The 24,144-nt window shown below is 41.9% G+C and overlaps 2 protein-coding genes across 9 annotated transcripts in view; one reads left to right on the top strand and one right to left on the bottom strand.

The window, feature by feature from the left end:
* LOC108239660 (dipeptidyl aminopeptidase-like protein 6) overlaps positions 1-2,617 on the top strand; it is an 87,796-nt gene extending 85,179 nt beyond the window's left edge. For all 6 annotated transcript variants that reach the window (XM_017422525.3, XM_017422526.3, XM_017422523.3 and 3 more), the window contains exons 25-26: positions 53-126; positions 1,413-2,617. In XM_017422525.3, coding sequence (XP_017278014.1) covers positions 53-126; positions 1,413-1,562 — 224 coding nt within the window. In that variant the 3' untranslated portion in view covers positions 1,563-2,617. The remainder of the gene's footprint in view (positions 1-52; positions 127-1,412) is intronic.
* Positions 2,618-3,441: 824 nt separating this feature from the next.
* arhgap21b (Rho GTPase activating protein 21b) overlaps positions 3,442-24,144 on the bottom strand; it is a 34,601-nt gene continuing 13,898 nt past the window's right edge. For 2 of the 3 annotated variants that reach the window (XM_017422436.3, XM_017422437.3), the window contains exons 8-24: positions 18,441-20,004; positions 13,938-14,084; positions 13,666-13,768; positions 13,480-13,525; positions 12,248-12,370; positions 11,859-12,158; positions 11,169-11,230; positions 10,933-11,078; positions 10,714-10,856; positions 10,396-10,554; positions 10,220-10,298; positions 10,061-10,134; positions 9,886-9,975; positions 9,634-9,801; positions 9,273-9,378; positions 6,455-6,486; positions 3,442-6,342 (exon numbers count right to left, since the gene is read on the bottom strand). In XM_017422436.3, the coding sequence (XP_017277925.1) occupies positions 4,810-6,342; positions 6,455-6,486; positions 9,273-9,378; positions 9,634-9,801; positions 9,886-9,975; positions 10,061-10,134; positions 10,220-10,298; positions 10,396-10,554; positions 10,714-10,856; positions 10,933-11,078; positions 11,169-11,230; positions 11,859-12,158; positions 12,248-12,370; positions 13,480-13,525; positions 13,666-13,768; positions 13,938-14,084; positions 18,441-20,004 (4,875 nt within the window). In that variant the 3' untranslated portion in view covers positions 3,442-4,809. Of the gene's footprint in view, positions 6,343-6,454; positions 6,487-9,272; positions 9,379-9,633; positions 9,802-9,885; positions 9,976-10,060; positions 10,135-10,219; positions 10,299-10,395; positions 10,555-10,713; positions 10,857-10,932; positions 11,079-11,168; positions 11,231-11,858; positions 12,159-12,247; positions 12,371-13,479; positions 13,526-13,665; positions 13,769-13,937; positions 14,085-18,440; positions 20,005-21,267; positions 24,141-24,144 lie in introns of those variants that run through there. The other variant, XM_017422439.3, reaches the window with a different exon arrangement.

Consider the following 24,144-nt stretch of genomic DNA (forward strand, 5'->3'; position numbering starts at 1 on the left):
TAATTGTCCTTACAGTCTGTGAGTTTAATGTGTGCTTTGTCTCCCATCGCAGAAAAGGTTCACTTCCAGCACACAGCCAAATTTATCAACCATTTAATCAGCGAGAAGGCCAATTACACCCTACAGGTGAGCTGCAGTCGCAAACAAAGGGGAAAGGGCAATTATGTTTTCGCTTGTGATTGTGTGTGTGTGTGTGTGTGTGTGTCTCACGGACTACAAGATGAATATTATTAAAACTCAACTGGTCAGGGATCAGTGTATACAGCTTTGGTTGGGGAACAAAGCCTCTGTTATTTTAGGGAAATATTTTCTCCACGTCTTCGCTTTATTCTGGATTTCAGCTGCTCCATGGTTCAGGATCTGTTGCTGTGCTTTTTATTTTATATATTTTTAAAGTTTTTTTAAATGAGTGACAGCTCTGAAACGAGACTCATCAGGGAAGCCTTGGTTTGGGCCATCCAGTCATGGTGCAACCTGACCGTCCTGTCCTCTCAGACAGTCTGTCCAGGAGACAATAAACTCTGGACGGTCCTTTTTTTTTGTTACAAAACCCTGACCGTTCCTCCATCTGTAGTAGGAGAATAAACCCAGGCTGGGGTAGAAAGAAGGGGAGATAGTTCACAAATTAATAAGAAGGTAATAAAAAGAATTACCCGTCCTGCTCATCTCTGCAGATTCCCTGACACGATCTGTTCTTGTTTCCTTCTCCCTGACAAACCAGTTCCTCGTGTGGTTAATCCCTGTTAGACCCTCGAACTGCGTCAAGACCTAAATAAATCAAACAAGCAAGATGTGAGAAGAGGAAACTATCCTCCAAATGTGTTCAGTCTCAAAAACTACAAGAGCAGCACCACTGACTCACCAAAGAGTCAGGCTGTGGTGGTTCTGGTGTATATTATTTAAATGGTAAATTATGATGTTGCATATTGTGATGCAGAAACTAGCTTTGTTCAGTGGGAGGATCTACGGTAGGTTGAGTTTCCTTCAGTAGGATTAAACTTGATTTACTCTACTTTTATTAACTAATCATGAAATTACCTGTTGTTACTGAAACTGAATATTTCTTAGATATGTTTCTGTTCTGATGCCATTATCCTGACTTGTTTCAAATGGCATAAAAAGCAACGTCTAAACTTTTCCTAACCTTACTAATCAGCTGCTATAGTAAACCAAATGACCCAGAGTTTAGTTTGCCTTTTGTCCATGCTCAACTCCTTCAGTTTGTTTCCTAAAATTCAGACTACTGGATTGTTTTTGTGTGTGTGTGTGTGATCTCACCTCCAGCATCAGAACTCCGGAGAAATATTTATATTGATGCGAGGAATGTGTGGAAAAAAGGATCATTTTTATAAACGGGGTGACTAGTTGTTTCATTGCAGCTCTATAAGACCTGATTATTCGTGTCTACACAGATCTACCCGGACGAGGGACACTTCCTTCACAGCGAGGGGACGCGGCAGCACCTGAGCCAGTCCCTCGTCAACTTCTTCGAGGAGTGTTTCCGGGAGCCAGAGGTGCTCGTCAACGACGACGAGCAGGAGGAGATGGAGGAAGACAGTTAAAGCTGCCGCTCTGAGCCGCCCCGGCCCAACTACAGTACCACAGCACAACATGCAACAAGTCTGTCTAAGCCCCAAAATCCTCCCCCCTCCCTCCCTTCCTCAAATCTGATCTCAACTCTAATCTGAAGCATCCTGCATGTGCAAACAGGGCGTCCGCCTGCAACCCACCCCCCCTCTGCTCGCCTCATGCTGGCGGTTGTCATGGAAACCAGCCAGACAGAGGCTGAAGACTACTCAGATGTGAACAGTTGCATCTCTCTATAAATATTTGGACTAGAGCTCCCTCTGGTGGACAAATAGAGGCTCAACATCCATCCGTAAACAGGTGCTTCGCAGGATATTTCCCTGCGAAGAGAAGCTCGTTAGGTTGAGAGTTAATTCTTTAAATGCTGCCAATTTCCGATAACCTTGCCAACTAACTTGCTGATTATCGTGTTCATAATTATTGCGACTTGTTTCTCAGATTCTCTGTTCAGTGTCTTAAAGTTGTGTATGTGTGTGAGAGAGAGAGAGCGCGAGAGAGAGAGGCTGTTTGGTTGCATTTGTCTTTTAGAAAATCGAAGGCACAATGTTTGTGTTACGCGCAGAAAAGTAACATTTCAAACATTTTATCTGTTCCCACCCTCCTGGGACGAACTGGGTTTAGTCACTGTGCCTTACTGTGGGTGAGACGGTCACATTAGGAGCCCACACGACACCAGAAGCGACAGCCGAACCTCGTCTTCGAGCAAAGCTGTGACTCATTTCACAATAAATTAGGAAGAGTGTAACACAAAATAATAAAATATCAGCTTGAAAGATGGTATTATACTGACCCATGAATATTTAGTTTGCTGTTTCTCAGTGTTTTCCTGTCCATGCTGGTGAGTTAAACGCAGACTTTTGACTCTTATTTGGTAAATTCCTTTGTTTTGTGTTGTTGAGTCTTTGCTCCTTGTGTCACTTCAGTTCATATTGTCAGTGGTTTCTAGTGAGCTGTTGTACAAAGTGTATAAAACTGACATTAAGTCTTTATGTTGTATGTGCAACTTGTATATAAAGCATTTTCAAATGTAGATTTCTCAGCTTCACTTGTGTCCTCGCTGTAAAGGAACTACAGAACGAAATGACTTTTTCTTTAAAACTTGAGAGCTTTGATGAAAACTGCATTTAACATTTTTTTTCTTAAGCTAAAATCGTGAAAGTAACTCGATGTACTGTGCAAAAGTCCTAAATCATTCTTCGTTTCTTTGCATTTTGCCTCCAGGCAGTAAGACTTTCTCATCATCCTTTGAAGCGGTCTTAATAGTTTCCTTGGCTTTCTGAAGGCGTTTTAAAGGTTTTCTTTGGATTTGAGCAGCTTTTTTTTGTTATTATTTGTCCGGTCCATATACCTGACCTTTAAAAAAAAAAGAAAAGATCATTTAAGCCACTGAACTTTGACCTGGGGCTCAGTAGGGCATTAAAAAAAAAAACTTCTAAATTAAAGAATGACTCAGTTTGATCGGGTCTTTGCTGAACTTGTTCCCATGTTTTAAACACGACTTCCAGCTGCCCATCTGCTTGTTTGTTGTTGTTGTTGTTTTCACGCTGCCCAACATGCTGTCGTGGTCAGGAACAAGGACTGGACTGAAAATGAGAAAAAAAGCAGCCAAAGTTCAAAGAAAAACTTTTAAAAGACCTTCAGAAAGCCTCCAGAGCTTCTGATCAAGATCACTTTGAAGCTGATTATAAAGAATGGTTTAAACAAGCTGAGCATACTACAGCACCCCCTTGTAGATGACAAGAAAAACGAGTAAAATAAAAAAGCAGACCCACTACTTTCATGTAAATCAATAATCCAATTATTTTTTTATGATAATGACTTTTTAATGGGACAAAAAAAAAAACTCAGATGTGATCATTTTGCCATTGATAAAATTTATTTCCAGTGTTTCAGGAGTCTGTGCACATCCTTCACAATCAGAGGAACACTGTTGATACAAACTGTCCACATCATCCTACAGCAGAATTGTCTCCAGAGAAGTACCAAACTGCCCACAACACCCCGTTCAGGCCCCACGAGCAGCGTCGCTGTTTCACAATACTGTCCTTTAATCCTGCAATCTGATGGAAACGCAAAGTAAAGCAGCTAAAACATGGCATTTTGTATGTACAGTTAAATTATTTATTTTACAACAACTATTTAAAATTCAAGTTCTGGTAAAATCAAGACGTGAAAAAAAAAAACGAGATAAAGATGTAGAAAACATTAAGACCAGAGTGGAAATGCCTAAAGAATGGAAGCTCGGCATCGTCGTTACTTACGGGAATGACTGGGTGAGCGATAAAAATGTCATTCACAGTAACATCTTCGTCTAGCTCAACAAAGACAGTATGGCACCCTTTTTACGTTTCATTGTGAGGCACTTTCTTTTTTGTGAAGGAACATTTTCTTCTGTCAGCTGTTCGTTTCAATCCACTGCCGGTCGCTTAAAGAGGCGCGAACCAACGAAACGCTAACATCAGAGGGACGTCGTTCACGGCTTTTAAACCACGTTTTCATTTGCATAAGTCCAGTGTCTCCTTGTCACCTTTTTACACCTTTGGAAAGGCCTCTTTTGACAGCAGAGAGCTTGTAGGCAGTCACACACAGGCTGTACCAAAAAAAAACTAAACAAAAATCTATTCAAGTACACAGAAAAATAGGGATATGTACACTTTAGAACGAAACACAAGCATGTAAAGCTTTTAGTCAGTGTTACAGCGAGCATGTCTGTACATTCTTCATTTGGTTACCAACAGACTCACAGACTTTCTTAACACAAAAATAGTTCCTCTGCAATACTAAAAATCTTATTTTCACTACTTCCTATTATTCTAAGTCAGGTCAGGTTCCTTAAAAGCCTCTCGGCTTCAGAACAATCTATAGTGTTGACACTTTGATCGTACTTCAGTGTTTCGTGAGCAACAGGTCCTTTTCAGCACGACAGAGGTTTGTAATCGGGGGGGGGGGGGGGGTGTTCCTCCCGAGAGTTATTTGTCATAAAAAAATGAAAAAAAAAAAAAACTTTTTAAAGATACAAACATTTTGTTCCATGCCTTATACACGAGCAAGATCAACGATTCTTGTGTGCAGCAACTCTTTTAACAAACACACTCACACCAGGTAATAACACACTCCAGACTTTTGTAAACATGCTCATTCACTAACATTGGTCACATGACAGATTATAGTGACAGACTCCCAAATACAGACAGAGAACATACCATCTCTCACACACACCTCTCACAGGTACTGATAGAAGCGTGAGTGGACCACCTGTGAACTGGTGAGTTTATGTGGGTGAGCGGTGGCTGAAAGGCTCAGATTTTTACTCTGGGAGACTTCCCCGTTTAACGCCTCAGCGGGACAACAGTCGAGGTTGGCGGAAGCTGAGGCTTCCGAGTTCTGGAAGTTTGTGTTGCTCAGCGCCCCCTGCTGTTCCGAGAGGTCCAGGCTGACTTCGGGATTGCTGGTGCGGTGGCGTTCGCGAGCGATCCAGTCCCCGATGGAGAAATCCTGAGAGCTGCACTTCGGTTTCAGCCGGTCTACGGCTGACAGCTCGGAGCGCGAGCCTGAACCGATGCCGACCGGCTGCGACCAGTCTCCCAAAACGGACAGCTCCGCGAAGTCCCTCTGCCCGCCCATCGTGTGCCTGCGCCGGATGTTCTTCTTCTTACTGCGGCCCTCTGGGGACCGAGTCCTCTGGCTGCCCACGCCAAACATGTCGTCGGCAGACGTTCGCAGGCGCACCTTCAGTCGATCCGTGATCTTCAGCCTCCATGCTGGCTCCATTTTATCCAGCTCAGACCGGGACGACGAGCTGAGGCTTCCGGAGGAACGGCCTTTAGCTGAACTCACACCTTGTGACAATCTGTTGGCATCTTTATCACCACGAGAACCATCCAGCGAGATCTCGCTGTTGGTTTTCAGCTGGCCGGTTTTCTTTCTGGAAAGCGTATCACACTCTATGAGTCTGTGCGAGGGCAGGGGTCGGGGAGCGTCCTGAGGCTCTCTTGGCTCGGCTTTCCCCACAGTAAACACCGACAGGTCGCTCTCACTGTCCGTCTCCATCGGCCGTCCTTCACTGACGAGCTCACTCCTCTCGTCGTCCGCGTCTTCTCCGCCCCGGCTCTCCGCCACGGACTGCACTTCAGGGCTGAGGGTGCTGAGCTCAGCTCCGGTTAGGAACGTCATGGAGGACGTGGTGGAGTAGTCTGAGGTGATGGAGCAAACCTCTGCTCCCAGCCCGCTGGGACACGCCTCCGTGCCCAGAGCCGCAGTCCTGCCGGGCCTCGCCCTGGGCACCGATGCCTGAGAACTGGTGCTGTTCATCGTACCGAGGTCTGACACTGTATCGTCGTAGTTGGAGTGCGGGTCTGACAGAGAAGACTGGTGGGCCGCGGGCATGCGGTAGCTGAGGTTGGGAGAATGGGGTGGAGAAGCGTAGGGGGAAGCCGTTTGAAGGGCAGAAGAGGAAATGAGATGAGGCGCGTTCCGGTTCGTTTTCTCCAGCTGCTCCTCCGAGCTCTTCCTGTGCTTCTCTGTTTCACTTGCTCCGTCAGTCTGTTCCTCGTCCTCGGTCCGGCTGTCCTGGGACCACAGAGGCTGCTGCTGGCCCTCCTCTGGGAGCTCCTTCTTGGTAAAAACATTGTCCAGGTCGTCGTCTGAACTGCTGGGGTGAAGCTTGTTCTTAGGCTTCTTGCGTTTGCGGCTGACGAAGAAGGAGGAGCGCAGCATTTCTTTGCTACACTGATCCTTCCCTGGCCCCCACAAGACCTGACAATACAGAACCAAAACTCTGTTAGACTTATCCGAGCACGCCGCCATGCAGAAAAATGCAACAAGAATCACATGTTGCAAGAAATAACTGTATTAAATAAGACATTACCTTGGATTTGCTGGAGTCACTACATGCTGAGTCTGTATTTAAAAAGAAAATAATCATGAGTAAATGTCAGACATTAACGGAAGAAGACGTAAGCCTTAAGAGATCAGGAGTGACAGATACGATGGATATAATGAGAGCAGCGAGACAAAAGCCGATGACACATTTCTGATTGAAGGCAAAGAGACAGGAAGACAGGTAATCACACTAAGCAGTATATGCAGAAGTGGAGAAAGCGGAAGAAGGCGTCTGAGATGAAGGGTGAAAGGAGAGGAGGTGAGAAACCCGGCAGTAAACCAAGACACAAAAAGCAGCTCATGCTCATGTTTTCGATGGAAACGACGGCACATCGGGGGACAAGGACGGCAGTCACAGAGCATCACATGTAGCCACCAACCAGCTGTAGGCATTCTTTCCCAACTCAAGACGCCACAGAGACGGAGTGATGAGTTTGCTCTGACTGAGAGATTTGAGGGGCCTGAGTGTAACAGATCAGTGAGGGTGTGTTGTGGTCGACACGGCTGAGCTGCTGCAGGAGAGCGTTAGTGTAACAAAAAGATCGCTCCTACTCCCAAACAGATTAACTCCTGCAGAACCCTTTAACATGTAGCCTGTTACTGTGAACAACATAAAAAAGCAAAACATAGTGTTCAACGAAACTCAAAAATATTCAAACTGTGGCAAACAAATGAAGAACGGCTCACTTTAGGTGGCAAAGAAACTACACAGATTCTGCTTGCATGTCTATATGTCAACCAGGAGTGGGAAAAAAAGGGTTAAAAAATTCATTAAAACACACGGAAAACCTTTGTTTTGTTTTTTAGTGTGAAAAATCGAATTACTAGGGTCACAAAAAAGCTGAAAAACACGAGTAACCCCAAAAATGCAACAACAAAATAACCCTTCTTCTGTTGATAGCGTTTGTTTTATAAATATTACTTATTTCTGCTCTACAATTGATTCAAAAATGGTTATTAAAAATGTTTACTAAAGTAATAAAAAGAGGCTTGCTAAAGATGAAAGCCTAACCTCATAACTGAGTATGAAGAAGCTGTAATTAGGTTGTACGAGCTTCAAAGTGGACTAATAAGTGATCAAATCTGTCTTAGACAATCCTGCTTCAGGAGTAATCGTAATCGGTCCTTTTAGCTGAACTGCAGGTAGACCCTGAAATGACTGACGGGCTCCTGAAAAAGTTCCTGTCGTAGTAGTTTTTTTGTTCGAAATGATGTGTTGGTGCGAAAAGAAGCGTTGCATAAGGATACAGTGAGGATTAATGTTGATGTAACAGAGGGAGATGAATAAATGTGTTCATGTTTATCTGTAGTTGATGATTTGGCATTTTTAACAAAGGTATTAAAATAATCACACCACAGATAAATCAAACAAACAACAACAAAAATAAGACACAAAAGGCAGCGCCTGAAACCTCGAAGCAAAAAAAATAAACGGAGAAAAAAAAAAAATCTACATGTTGCAACAAATTTGCCTCCATGCTTGAAGCCGTGTTGAGTGTCGCTCGAAAGTCGGCTTACCTCGGCCTCTGTAACTCACTAAACTCTTACTGGACTGCAATTTGGTTGTGTGAGTGGATTGTTTGTGTGTCAACGCATGTGTGCTGGAGAACATCCAGCTCAGTCCGAACACTGCGACCCCACCCTCAGACATCATGACAGATTATGCCACATGACCGGAAGAGAACCTGAGGTTGACCGTACCATGCTACTTGTCCTTGCGATCAGCTTAAAAGACAACAAGAGACAGCAGAAGGGCTTTCAGAGAAAAGTGCAGCGGCATGGCTCTGTATCCCCTCAATTCAGGGTACTGGTTTAAATATGACATGTGCACGGCACAGGAACAATGACAAACATCGACTTCTCTTTCTTTCTGTATCTTTTTTCCTCCTTTTCGGCCAAATTTAAAAGAGCTGCGGGTTTCTGCAGACTAGGCAGCTACACTGGGCACAACACTCGTCCTTCTTCCTACAGTCCCAGCTGTCCATCACTGACAAAACAGAGTCCATCAGTGACATCATCGAGTGATAGACGCCGCCCACTTGGCCTGTGTCAAGATTGGGTAATGTGTGAGTGCTGGACAGGGATAAGGGAGGAGAAAACAACACACTACACACAGCAGGTCAGAAGGGTTAGAACTTCCATCGTTTTGTTTCGTTTTTGTAAGATTTTCTTTGGGAAAGAACATGCCGAGATTATGTGAGAAATGAGGAGGAGGGGAAGAAAAGAACTGAAAGAAAAGGAGTCGTCATCTCAACATAGATAAAGCACAGGGAGAAAATAAAGAAATAAAAATAAAATCAAATGACCTGAGCAAGAAAAATTAAGAGAAAAGCATAAAAAGAAAAAAGGGAACGGAAATAACAGAAACCAAACTGACAATCGAATAATTGATGACGAAACAAAAAAAAAAAAAAAAAAAAAAAAAAACACGCTCATCTGGAAAATAAATCAAAAAGAAAAAGGCTCGACCTACTGCAAGGTGGTTTTCAACTATTTTCCAGTGATTAACCCACAATATTGTTGACACTGGGAAAAATCACTGAAAAAGTTGCAGTAACAGAATTACAAAAACAAAGCTGGTGTTCTTGGTCTCACTGAAAGCTTTTAAAATAAAGGAAATCAAAAATGATGCTTTATCTTTTAGCATTTGCAGCTGAAGCTACCATTTTAACCAGAATTAAAACTTTACAAAAAGCTCTTTGATTTATTCATTACATTACTGCAGCAATGGTAAGATGTTAATTGTGAGGATATTTGAATGCTGAAGGAAAAAAAAAAAGAAATAAAACAGCTTTTTAAGTTACCTGAGACTTCACCCGGTGAAGGTGCGGTCCGCCCGATGTTGGAGAGCAGGTGGTCGATATTGGGCACGGGCTGCGACTGCACCGTGCTTTCCTGCTCGGCTGAGGTCTGGGCCGACGGGGGAGGAAACAAAAGAGCAGAAAGAAGATTAGTAAGTGCGTAAGTTGGAAACAGATACAGAAACACGACAGACAGGAGCTTCATTTTACTGAATGATGGAGCAGGACTTAAATTTAAATGTGGGGTTTGTCTCAGCTCGAGATAAAAGTTGATTGCAATATTACAAGTGTTTATCCAATTCAACTATTTCTCAGGCACAGACGTTGATACAAACAGGACCCAAGGTGAGAAAGTGCCGCTTACAACAGGTTCCTCGTTGCAGTCTTCAGTAAAGAACCAGTCGAACTGCTGGATGAGGTTCTCCACTATCTTGCACTGGTCTGGCATGTGATTGACCATGTTGGTCATGTTGTCCTCGGACGTTCTGACCAGCGTAGGGCCGAACACGATCGCCATGTTACGAGGCTCCATCTAAGCAGATCAGGTGCGCACGAGCCGCGTTACAGGAGGAAAACCTCAAACGGGTTTTACCGTTTTAACAGAAAAAACTCATACCTTGTTCTTTTCACAGTTCTCGGAAACCCTCTTCAAGTGAGCACAAAGAAATTTCAGTGTTTCAAAGTGATGAACGGGTAGTTCGTAGATCTGCAAACATTGACCAAAAGGAAAAAAAGTCTCAGGATGGAGCTTCTTACTTCTTTAAATGTTTCTCCTGACAGATTTCACTCACTAGCCTCTTGAGCTCCTTTAATCTTTCCACCGAATCTTCTGTTCTGCTGGCTTCAATAAAGTCAGCGTACTTTTCTGCGAACAGAGAAGGAAAACCGTAACTTTAAAATGCAACACTGCTTGCATTCGCCTTTTTGTGATTTTCAGCATGTTCTCTTACCATTTGTAAACAGAGGTTCTGGAAGTTTTCGGAAAAACGACTTCAATAAACTACTAATGACGTTCAGGTCCCGCCATTTCTGCAGAGAAGATCGAGACAGCGTCACGTTAAAACCGTGCTTACAGAACAAGTCAGTCACTTTGAGAGGATGCTCCGACAGACTGTCTGTCACTCACGTCTTCCTGGATGTCGATGTCAGCCGTGCCTTTGCTGTTGAGTTCCTCCTGCATGCTGGAGATGGCAGCATTGTTTCCAGGAACCCTGTAGATCCCAGTGTACTCCAGACCTCGCTCCTCCACTACCTTACAGCACACCTCCACTATGAGAGGAACAAACTGCAGCGGGACGACAGTGGGTCAAATAAATCAGCTAAGCGGCATAAAACAGCCTCAATAGACATGGATTTAGTGGGAACAAGATGGCCGACCGCAAAAAAACTCAGTGTTTGTGCTCAGCTTGTTATATTTTCACATCATCAGGCAGAGCAGACCCACCCTGTTAGTTTGAGCAGGTGGACAGTCTTCAAGCCGAACGCCGAATGTGATGCCAGCTGGAGTCTTCTTTTCAAACGGCTTTCTTATCATTCCCGCAATGTCGATTTTCCAAGATGTCCTGTCCCGAGGAGGACTGGACTCATCTGAGAAGACACGAGGTTACACACCTACTAACCGAACTAAATGACACATGCCAACACTTCATGGGGCGACTCTGACCTTTCAACACCCTTCGCTCCTCTCCGGTTTTGGGCGAATGGGGGCTGTAGAGCTTGCTGTCCGATTTACCTCCCAGGATCGCTTGTTTGATGCTGAGCGACTGCCGAGCCGCTTTGGGGGAGGGTTCTGATCTGCTGCTGGGAGCGCTGATGAAAAGGGAAAGTTTGCAATGATTAAAACAATTGGGAAAATATTTCAACAACTCGCTTAGTGAGAGTGCCCCCCGTCCTGCACACCTCATCATGTTGTACTCTTTGATTTTTCTGCTGATCAGGTCCTGGCTTGTTACAGCAGCATTCTGCAACAACAGAACATAAGGCAGAACATTCAATAACGTGATTATTTTGTATCGTTATATATGATTAATAAATTGCTAAATAAATCAACAGAACTTGGCATCTAGTCAAAAGGGTTTTTAAAGCTAGGACAAAACATCTGTTAAGAAAAGTGATAGAAATTAAAATTTACTGAAAAAAAAAAACAAACTTTAAATGATGACAATAGACGGTTACAGATTCTGCAACTAAGAATGAAGGATTAGGGTTTTTTTCCTTAATAGTTTCTGCTATAAAAGCTTTTTTAAACAGCCCTCGGTCCGTGTGAAAATTTCCTTTCACACCCTGAGCGTGTTTTTGTTCTGCCCAGGTCAAACAGGTTTCAAATGACTTCTTATTTTAGCCTTTGTTTTCCATTTTATGCAGAATGTCATTGATCCTTTTTATGCCAGTAAAACACTCATTGTAAGATGTTCAAAGACTTTGGTTCATTTGTTACTGTTCCACAGGGTGTGACTGTGCTCTTTTAAAGCTGCATTGTGGGATGGTTTTAACTTGCTAGTTTTTCCCGTGCTTCTAAACCTCTCGTTCGACTCTCTGCATTGATGGCATTACAGGAGGAAATGATGTCAGCAGGTGTACTACACACACCTCTTCATCTGGGTTACTGTTTTCCTGAATGACTTTGATCCATGAAAGCATGTCTTCCCTCCCTTCGGCCTGGAACAAATACTCGCAGTCCGAGGTGGTCAAGCGCAGCACATTCTTGCGTCTTGTATCGCTGTAGGAGATGTCAATCAGACAGGCCTTGATGCTAATTTGAAGCGGGTCCTCGTCAGACGGAGCTGAAACATGAGAAAGTGTGTCCTTCTTGTCTTTGTAGAGGCTCAGGGTGTGACCTTGTAAAACGGCGTACATTGGCTTCCAGGATCTCATGCCGCCACCGACACGCTGTAAAATTTGAGAAGGAAGAAATGCTCGCAGTTCTCATTGTGATAAATATGACTTTTAAATGAAAGCTTTAGCGTTCACAAAAATACCTTGTTTTTCTCTGTGAACTGCCTGAAATTAAGCAGCCCTTCCTTGGAGGAGTCAGAGAAGACGTCTGAGGAGGAGTCTCCTCGAGATCCAGAATCCCCCGATGATTTATGCCCGTCCGGAGCCTACAAGGATGAATAAGACATTCTTTTTTTTCCTGGCGTTATAAGATGACTGCAGAGCGTGACATGAAACATGGGGGAGTGTGTGAGGAGAGGATGACATGCTACAAAGATCTGCAGATGGAAACAGACTGGGGATGTCACAGTTACATGGTCACGACATCCCAAATCTGAAAAATACACTTCCCACGTGAATAAAAGGAGCGCACCAAAGCCTGTGTGTCAAACTCAAAAGACATGGCGTCAGGAAAAATAGGATTATTTTTGCTTCAGAAAACTCACAGCTTATAGAAAGTTGCTTATATTAATGACATATCATTATTTTATTTACATTTAAAAGTAGGACAGTTGAGCTGTAATGCAATATACCACTCAGCATTGTATAGTTTTCAATTTATATGATCAATTTTCCAAACAAGACTTTTAATCAGTCAGGACTGTAACAGTCTGACACTCTCTGAATCAGTGCCAATGTGCATTACTCTTCATTTATAGCGCAGCTTCACCCCTGCTTTTAGCGATGTGGTCGTCCGCTACCAACTTTTATCTGAGTGTGCCTTCAGAGAAGCCATCAGCGTTTAATGCATCAATCTGTTGCACAAACAGCTGTTTCCTGAACAGCTCTGCGAGCATAATCAAAGGTTCTCTGTTAGCCCTGGAGCTATCAAAATCCATTATTTAATCTAATTTTCAGTTCAACCAGAAAACACATTCATATATATATATGAATGTGTTTGAGTGTCTTTCTCTCTATATAAAAAAAGAGTTATAAAATTAGAAACAATAAAAGATATTGTTTATTGTAATATTATAGGTTATAATATTTCAGTCCTAATTTCACTGTCCAGTAAGTGTCAGATATTTTCCACAATGTAAGAGACTAATGATTCAAGTCTGTATTGTTTATATAAAATATTAAGATATGGAGTGAATACAACTAGTAATCTTGTTGTCTCTATATTTATATACAATCTTTTATTTACATGTGACTTTCTAGAATCCGTCCCTACCAGATAAAAAGGGCCACAGTAAGTAAACACGGGAATTTTGAAATATTATCAAAGAATGCTGCAAAATGTCATACAAACATGACTGACTTCATACTTTCTCACCTTTCTTAGGCCCCTGAAACTGGGCTTATGTTTACTTGGAGATCTTCTAAAAAAAGAAAAAAGAAAAAAACAGAAAGAGCAATGTCAGACAGATTGAATGCACCCAACAATAAATACATACATAAATAAATAAATAAATAAATAAATAAATAAATAAATAAATAAAGAACCTTAGGATGCACTCACCCTTTCGCCTCTTCTTGATAGCCATCCAAGCCTTCATCGTAGGACTTGGACCGCTCAGTTTTACTGGCTGAGTCCGAGTCCAACAAAGCGCTGCGCAGAGACTCTATAGATTTGTGGTAAAAATATGAAATTATTCTCTTTATAAATTAAACTCCAAGAGGCGATGAGGCTAAAGGATCAATAACGATTTATAAAGGGGAAAATCATTATCAAGATGAATTTCATGAGAAATACTCAATAATATCCCTACCAACCAACCCGGGGCAGTTTACCTTGGTCATGTGACAGCTGCCGACAAATGGGAGGACACGGGGAGCCTTGACTGGAGGGTGCTGTAGCGACGGATGGGGGGACAGATACCACAACAGAGGGAGGGATAGGAGCAGCCTCTCGGTCAACACTCGGGCTGACGGGCTCATCTGTGAAGACGAGAATATATTCAATGTGAGCACAGAGATAAAATAGAACTTCCCATGTGTCTGTTCTCCAGTGCATTGTCTTTTCATATGCTGTCTTACTGCAGAAAAAGAGAACAATGGCTCTAAGATTCAATTATACTGAAAAGATAACTTTATTAGCCATTATCTATGGGAAATTTAGAAAGCAAAAAGATCAGTTTCTCTCTGAGACAATAATGTCTTCTTTTAAAAGAAGAAAGTTTATCTGTTGCCCACTCTGGGCATTGCAAGCCTGAAATGGCTCAGAGTACAAAGCTGCTCTCTGCAGCCGAGGGGCTTTTTGGAGCTAAATTTAAAAGCTACTGCCCTAGTTCCAGCTTGTACCCAACTTTGAAACTGGGCAAAAAACTGAATACCACCATCTTTCTAACAAGGCCTCCCTGGCTATTTCTAAAAGTTATATCTGTTGTTGATCAGTGCTTTGAGGTAACATACTTTAGGTTTTACAACTTTCTGAGAGCATATGAGACTTGCGTTAAGACTGTCACAAAAAGCAAAACACAGATTATGAGTTTTAATTATTACCCATCAGTAGAGATCAAAGATAAAGTTCCTATTGATTGGTCTAAGAAAGCACTCAAATACTTGGGTGTATGGCTGACTTACCTCCCGAATGACCTGTACAAAAAAAACTTTGTAACTGTGAATGCTAGAATTAAACAAGACCTCACACAATGGTCTGAATGTATAATCGACTTTAATTCAAGAATTGAAGTCATTAAGATGTCAGTATTACCCAGGTTATTATACCTATTTATTTCTTTACCTATCAAAATCCCCCATTCTCAGTTCTGTGAGTGGGACAAAATGATATCGCGTTTTATTTGGAGGGGACAGAAACCCAGAATTAAATACAGTACTCTAACAATTAGAAAAGAAAAAGGGGGTCTGTCACTCCCAAATCTTCATGCTTATTATCTCGCGGCTCAGCTCAAAACAGTGGTTCAGTGGTGTGACCATAATTATGAGGCAAGATGGAAAGAATTAGAAAGCAAATACGGAAACATTCCTATACAAGCTTTGATTGGGGATCAGAAACTTGCAGCAGCATGCCAAAAAAAATTAGATCCCCTAGTGTCATTTACCCTTTCAATCTGGTTTGAAGTGGTCAGGGAATTAAACCTAGGTAGACAGATACGAGTTCTCAGATGGGCCGCTTTCGACTCTGATTTCACCCCCAACCAATTGGACTCCAGCTTTAGAACCTGGTCACAGAAAGGAATAACTGCATATTGCGGAATACTGGACAAAAAGTCACTGCCAAGCTTTCAAATACTTCAACAAAAACACGATTTAGAAAAAGGGGATTTTTTTAGATACTTACAACTTAGACAATATATTTCAGCAAACATTCTGAAAGCCTGTACCGCAGAGTCTAACGAGTTAATTCAGTTGGTTTCACAGACTTACTCCAAGCCTGGCAAGATTACTATTTCCAAACTTTATCAGGGATTGTTGAGATCCAAAGGAAATTCAACAGACTATGTTAGGAAAAGATGGGAGAAAGAGTTGAACATTGAAATATCACAAAAGCAGTGGGACAACATGTGTGAATCCGCTGCTACAACATCCTCCTCAAACCATTGGCGTGAATTCAGTTGGAAAAATTTGTTACGTTTCTTTAGAACACCAAAGCAGCAGCCTTATAGAAACCCTGATGCATCTAAATGCTGGAGGGGGTGCGGGGTCACAGAGGCAAATCACTCCCATATTTTCTGGTCTTGCATTAAGATAAAGACTTATTGGAAGGATGTTCTGGGGAAGATTGAGTCAATTTTGGGTCTTAAATTCCAACAACCCATTATGTTACTGTTACTCGGAGCTGTTCCTGAAGGCCTAAACGTGAATGACAAATATTTATTAAAAATCTTCAGTGCTACAGGCAAGAAACTGATTACTCGGAAATGGCTTCAACCTGATCCACCAACGTTAAAGGACTGGCTGGTACTGGTGGAAGAAACCCACCAAATGGAAAAGTTAACGTTCATGCTGAGACTGCAACCGGACCTTTATAAAAAGAGATGGAGCAAATGGACTAAATCTCTAGAGAGCGATGAATAATCTCCCTCTGTATAGTCTCCCTCTCCTCTGTTATTTAAAAGCTGCTCAAAAAATGGAAATGATATCTGTTTACGGTTTTCCCCTGTAATATGTTTAACATAGTCAGAATGTGAGTAATTTCTCTTGTCGACAGTCTGTTTTTTTTTCGGTTCTGAGTTTGTATGTGTTCGTTTAAAAGAAAAACTCTCAATAAACAGAAAGTAACAAAAAAAAAAGACTGTCACAAAAAGATTCATTTTTATAGACTATCCTGTAGCTATTATTCAGAGGAGAAAAATGCAAGTATCTGTAATATTTTGCTAAGTGACAGACTGCACTTGGTTTACTATGGAAACATTCGACTCTCTTTAAGGATCAGGGGTTAGAGAAAGGGTTAGGTGTGTGAGCAACCATCTCCAAAATCAAATGCACAAAAAAGAGAAGAGAAAGGGCTCAGGCCCGAACTGACATTCAGGAACCAGAGATGTTCAGTCTCTTACTGTCACATTCTGTATTTTAGTTAAATAAATCAGAACAGGGTCTAAATACGTCATGTCTTTGTTTGTCTAAAGATTGTAATTGTCTAGATGTGGTCAAGATGATTTTTAAATGTTTCGTAATATGCAAAACCTCTGAAATGAAAGCCAGTGTATTGTATTTTTTCTAAAACTGCATACATATAAAATATATGAATATTCAGAAAGCCTACAAAAACAGTGAAAATTGAAGCCTTTGTTATTTAAATGATAAAATACTGTCTGTTCGTTAAAAAACAATCAGCTGCTCTTTAAGACCAAATATTAATCTTGCACACTTAAAGGCTAAAAAACTCTTCTTTTGTTTGTTTGTTTTTTTATAAACAGACCACTGAGGTTTACTGAATCAAGACATTGTTCTCTTGAACCAGGGCACAAATCCCAGAAAGGATGGGTTACGACATCATCAGTCACTGCTTTGTCTGAACTTGGACTCCGAGGCAGCGTTAAAAACCAAAATTATACAGACCACGACAGGAACAGCAAACAAACACCAACTTGTGAATGTTTAGTTTTGAGATTTGAAAACTGAGAGAAGTTTTTACATGAAGTTGACTAGTTACCATATGGTACACCTTCAGAGAGACCTAGATTTGAATCTGAAACCCAATTTTCACCAAAAGATCAAACTAAAACCTCTCAGTAACATCAGCCTGTGACCTAGTTCCTCCTCAGGATCTACCTGCAAAGCACTACATATTCCTTTTGATTCCTACTCCCAAAAAACAGCAATCCCAACCCATCTTCCTAAATGAAACAATATACAATATGTTGACTCTAAAAGAAAAATCTTGGGATTGTTTTGCATGTCATATACTGACAAATACTCTGCGAGAAAACTAAAACGTTTCAGCAAAACTAGACTGACTGCCAGATTTTTTTCTGATTGTCTTGCTCTTTACCAGTTTACCATTACCATCTATTATTGCGTGGCGTCTTAAAAGATGGCAGGCAAACAGATGGATAGGCAGATACTCAAACAAGGAACAAGGAGGGAAAAAAGCAGCCTGATATACAGAAATATCCACACATATTTGGTAACACTTCAAACAGAAAATTCCTGAAATGCTTTAAAGCTCTAACATGTTCTTCATCTGCATATTCTCAAAACAATAAAATATTCTTATAGCCATTATAATAAACAACATTTAATATTTTTTTGCATTGAACTGATTAAGGCAAAACTCAATTATGCAAAATTCAGTCAACATTTAAAGTGCACTGAAACACTTGATATGTGAACGGAAAGACATTTTTGGGATGCCAACCATTTAATGACCACAGCATCCATTATAGTACAGCACCACCATAATGTAGTCTGCTCTGAAGAGACAGTATCAAGAAAACAATAAATTAGAAGAGAAATTCAATGAATTCCAAGCCTACCTTTACTCTGCACTGGTTAAATCTCACAACCACTCTCTGAAGGAATCAAAACCTGATCAATAACAGCTTCCCACAGAAATACATTTAACTGGGAACATCTTCCCATGACTGTACTTCTGCAATAACGCATAAAATCTGATCAATGATGAAGTTACAACTGTTGCTCCACAGTCAGTTTTCAATCTATTCATCTATTTCCAACTAGTTTTTGGTAAAGTCTAAAGTGCTAATGCTTTTTGTTTTGTTAAAATAAGATACGGTATTAGCACGAGAACTTTGATCCATGTTACCACCACCTGCTGCTGTTGTCATGACAACGTAAACCAGCGAGGGTTACAACTATTGATTCTCTTACCGATAAATGGAATGGAGTCCAGAGATTCGTCCAAGTTGCTGGAGCAGGAGGTGTGTCGTTGTTCCTCGATTCGACGCATGTGCATCTCCCTGCGTGCGTCATTTGGAAGCCAGCACACCACCACATCGGCCGTGGAGTCAGCTCCGTCATCGTTTACAGCCAGAATGTAAGAGTGTTGTCGTAAGGGGCTGGGGCCCTCGTGAGATTTCTCCCTCAGAATTACCGCACCTTCTATCGGACTTTGCCCATTAACCTGACTTTGATAGTCTTGCTGGGGTGTTTTGAGGATGCCAGGCCTCTGAGGAATTTCTTTTGAAGTGGAGCAAGATAAAGACCTGAGTCCTACCAAAGCAGAGTCTCTGCCTGCATCAGTGGGCTGCATGGTTTCTGCCCGCATCATGCCCTGGCCTTGCTGGTTAGTGATGCCTGATTGGTGTCCTTTGACTGAAACTCTTTGGTCAATAAAAGAATGTTCAGCACTTGTGCTCTTTCCAAAAACTGAGGGCCTGTGAGAGATCTTGGGTGAGGAACGGTTCTGAAGTGAGTCTGGTCCTTTAGAGTAGAAAGAAGGGTTTGATGTTCCTCTCATGCCAGCACTGTATCCAGCAGAAGGCCTAAATGGCATAGCATTTCTGGGGATGGACTGCCTGCTTGGCCTCGTACCTTGGTCTGCCCTTGGATACACAACTCTGCTTTCACTAGGCCGGACAAGCTCTACAGAATCGGCATAGTCTATGGAACGTGCCCGGGCTTTCAGAACAAGGCCATCCTGGGACACGCTTCGAGGAGGCCAGTTTCTTGCATGGCTCATCTTCTCTGCATTTCCCATACGGTCCTGTGAGGCACTGCGTGGGGCAATCTGAAATTGGGGTGGAGGTCTGTGGTATGATCGTTCATGGGAGGTACTCCTGCGCTGAACTCCCTTAGGTGCCCAGTCCCTCTGAGGAATGTGATGAGTATTGGCAAACGAAGGCTGACTGGCAGTTCGCAAATTGTCCAGTCTCTCCTGGATGGTCCGACTTCCATGGGAATGAATGCCTTTGTTGTCAATATACTCCCTGTATGTTTGGTAAGTGCGCCAATCAATGTTTTGATGGTTGCCTGGATAGTTAGGTGTCTGACCCACAAATGGAACCATTCCGGGACCACTGGGATAGACATCAGCCTTCCGAGGGTGAGGATACTGGGCCAGCGACCCAGGTCTTCCCCTTACAAAAACAGGGTCCATAAATTCTATCCTTCGTGCCGGAACCATATGCCCGATATGTGCTGTATTAGAGGGAACCACCACAGTCCTAATGCTGTCATTGCGCATGCACACCGCCGTTTGGCTTTTAGGATATGGTTGAGGAGGAGACGGGGGTACAGTAATCTCCTTACGATACCCATGGTCAAGAGGTGCTGTTGGCCCTCGGCAAACCTGTCCCGCTAAGTCTGTTGCCTGGGCCATGCCCGCAGGCTTACAGTCTACTCTGGGGTAGCATACTGTGGGGGGATTAGGGATGTGACAGGCATTTCCACTGTAGCTGCTGTGGCCACGGAGGTAGGCATCCTGGGAGTAGGCCTGCAGACAGGGCAAAAAGGCAATGTTACAACAGAGTAGTACAAACCACAAGCGTGTGTAATATTCAACAGTATGGCACTAGATGCTTAAAGAGAAGTCAAGTGTGATATTGCAAATGTTACAGCATGCATGTGTGTAGGCAGTGCATGTTGCAGTATGAGTGAGCGGAGGCGTTTCAAACAGTTGAGGGGTGTCAATGTTCTACATCTGCTCCTTATTTAGACTTCTATAATAATAATTGCAGATAGTGTACACATAAAACCAAGCAGTTTTTTTTTTTAAATAGAGGTTGCTTTAAGCACTTCCTTTATAATGCAGCATTCTTGCTCTAATACATTTGCGTGTCTTCTCCAAATAACGGCCCATTTCTACCCAAGTTTTAGTATTAAATAAACCTCACCTATGAAACACAATAACTGTATTTATTTAGCTTGAACTGAAACAGCGGCCGTTTAGATTTTGCAACAACACACAAAGTTTATACACAGACATATGAACAAAAAGCGATAAAATAAAAAATGACACAAATACACAGGTAACCAATCAACATTTACCCACCTCTGACAGACTGTGACCTCCTAAAGGCAGCCTATCCTTCACAGTGAATGCGCTATATTTAGTCACCCATGCCATCATCCAGTGGTACAAAGCCTAAACGATTTCCTTGCTGATGCAAAAATAAAGTCCTACTTACAACAAAGTTGCAAGAGGAGCTTTTTCTAGTACGAAGTGTTTGTAATGCTAACAAAATTTATCTACCCGACTCATAACGTGTTGTACGTACAACAAACAAGGAAAAAGTGAAGGTATGAGGACTTTGAGCCTTTAACAACATGGCGTTAGATTACATTCTCACATAAAGAATGCATCTTTCAGCAATCAGTGTCAGGCTCAGCTCCTCCCTTTATAACCATGACTGTACACAAGAGTTCAGAGGTCAGTGGCCTTTATCACACTGATGACATCTGACAGGGTACAAAGAAGGGGCGAGGTCTCACTGAGATTCCAGCTGGCTGCCAACTCGAGCCCTAAATCTAACAGGTACTGCAGCCACAGTGCATCGGCCATTTCTGCAGTCTAAACATATGAATCATGAGCTCATATGTGACCATTAAACACACATCCCAGTCAAGTATATGGCAGAAATGCACAACCTAAAGGCAACATCTTTTTAACGGTGATGACATGCATGACACATGAAAAATGACACAGCTGGTACAACATGTCAACATCAAGCTGTTACACAGTGTGCCGTTTTCTTACCAGATTAGTTGTTTCCCCAGAGAAAGGCTGCCATTACAGCATGTGAAAACAAGTGCATTAAGGAATCACGGGAGAGAGGTTGGAAGAGAAAAAGATGAAAGCAGAGCAAAATGCACATTTTGTCAAAAACAGAACCGATCCCAAAAGCAGAAAAGATGAATCAGCCATAGCAATCCTAGGGATTGTCATGCTAAAAATACACTAGAGTTGCAGTGGCGGTACACAAGGATGAGAAAGCAAAGAGGTAGCAGGGGTTGCCACGTTACAACCTGCCTGTGACACTCTGTCCTGGGTGAGCTGACAGGAGCAGAAGCTTGCTTCTCATGTTGCCCTTAGGTCTTCGTGGCTCCATCCATCTCCAAACAGAATATTACGCTAACTGAACAAGGTGTCTCCAGTCTCTCCCTCTCTTTCCCTCCCTGGTACTGATCACATGACAGAAGCAGCAGCTGCTGATTATACATTCAGCTGTGATGGTACAGCTCCCCCTCCCACTCCTTCCTCCCCTCTCCTTTTCTCTAAGCGTCAACCTGTTCAAAACACAGAGCAGTCAGCTGACTTTATCCACCGGTTTAAGCTCATCATTCATGCCGTTCCGTTTATTTTCCCCTGCTCACTGTTGCTTCCGCTTCTATGCCGTAACGTTCCCTCTCTTTTCTGCTCCTTAAATGTTCAACGTCTCCTTCTCTTTGCTAAGCAACTGCTGCCCGTCTCCAAGCATTCAGTGCATGCTGCCTCCTACAGTGTCACGCCTCTCTGCTAGCATCTCTGATAATCCTCTGATTTTGACGGACAGATCTTACTTTGCATGCCTACATCACAGATATTTTTTTTTGTGCTGCTGCTTTCCACTTGTAATACAACACTGTGGCAAGAAAGGACTAAATATAACTACAGAAACAAGGCAAGCAAGAGAGAGGACTGAAAAAGACGGAGTAGAAGTGGTTATCATAGATGAGAAAATTAACTTATGATAAAAGGGGGAAAAGTGTTAGCTGGATGGGACATATATATACATTTTTTTGACAATTCAAGCTTTATTTAGGCAACTCAAAATAAACTAACTAAGGCCCAATCTATAATTTGATATTGTGGACAAATAACTTTGGAAGTGTGCGGATGACTACAATATAGATATTGGTATTGCAAATGTCAACTGAAATGCCAACTGACTAAAGTATTCCGCTAATGGATGTGATTCGACATGGCCCTAAAGAACCCCCAGGGATAAATTTGTTGGGAAGCAAATATTCCAGCAGTTTCATTACATTGTATAATTCATAAACACGTTGTCAGATAATAAAAAGCTGGTAGGAAAGGATTCCTGCACATCCTGCCAAAACATCTAGACTGTGTATACTTACGATCAGAAACAGATAAGTGCACCTTAGCTTTGCTCTGAATGTGCAGAATCAATAACAGCTACCCACAGCATGCATAAAAGATTTGATGATAAGATCAAGTCTGCATAGGTACGAGGGTTTACCTCTGCACTGAACACAATTTGGGTCAAGCGGTTCTCAAGGTATTATTTAGTGAAGCACCAATTTCTAAAGAAGCCGCTGCAGCAAGACTGAAGCATACAAACAAAAACCTTCACACTGAATTTAATCTGCTAAAAATTGTTGGACTTGAGCGGTTTTATGGTATCTGATCAAATTTAAATATAATGTGCAGCATTAGTATACAATCTAAATTCCTTTGAATTTGTAATCAAATCTCACTGTGTTCATATTTTTAATTATTTATACCATCTACCTGCTGTTACCTGAATAAATAGATCGACAGAAGACTGAAAAGACTCAATGTCTAGTTTGTGATTTTGACACTGAACAGTCGATCAAACACACCAAAAGAGCTGCAACATGCCTAATTTACATGTCAATGGTCTCGACTCAGACCTATACGGTAATGAGCCCAAGCAATTTATTTTATTTACATAAATCTTTAAAAACACTGCTTCCACTAAAAGTACAAAAATGAATATATATGTGAAAGCAAATGGGGCTTGTTGTTACATAGTAACTTTAACAATGTGTGAGTTTAAAGTGATAGTTATGAACAATTTCTCTTTTTCTTTTGCACTCAATTTGGTGGAACATATCAGTTTAACAAAATTAATATGAATTAGAAACTCCTTAAATGTAGCACAAACGTGAAACTAGTCAATTTAAGGGAATGAGTAAAACTAAACACGGATTTATTTCATACAGGTACACCACGATACAAAAGAAAAACTGATATTAGATAACCCAACTTTATTAATCAATGTTTTCCTAGAATAAACACCAAGTGTTTTTTTTCCATCATGCACAGCATAGGTTTGCTCCAAGCTGTTGTAAAATCTAAGTAATTGACAAATCTTCAAAACATTTCTTTCTGCTTAACCATGAAGTACAAATGTGGATCTGTGAGGCTCATTTGAACACATCAGAAGCAAATCAGTTTTGTTTTGTTTGCTATTCTGTAGAAATTTAATGCATCGTTACAAACAAACTACATTTTTCAGACAGGAACAAAAGTAAAAAACAAATAAAACAACAAGCTGAATATTTTGCTCTATGTTGAACTATCCTCTATAGATAGTTTGGGTGACGCTTGCTTTAGCAGTAAATTTAGGCCATTTCAACAGTGGTGTCAGCAGCAGTTCTGGAGGACAGAAAGACTGCTTTGGCCTAATTAAGAGGCCCAGATAGAGAGCGCTGATGGGACGGGCCGGCTGCCTGGATCTCATGACTGCTGTCTCATCATAAACACCTTAAACCAGAGCAGTTCGATGACTGAACACAAGTCGTTTTACAACTCAAAAGAAGAGGAGTTTTTCCCACACTCTTCAGAATGTGTGAATAAAAAGCCATGAAGATACCGTTGTGGCAA

This window comes from Kryptolebias marmoratus, linkage group LG20 (assembly GCF_001649575.2).
Source record: "Kryptolebias marmoratus isolate JLee-2015 linkage group LG20, ASM164957v2, whole genome shotgun sequence".
Classification (NCBI taxonomy): domain Eukaryota; kingdom Metazoa; phylum Chordata; class Actinopteri; order Cyprinodontiformes; family Rivulidae; genus Kryptolebias; species Kryptolebias marmoratus.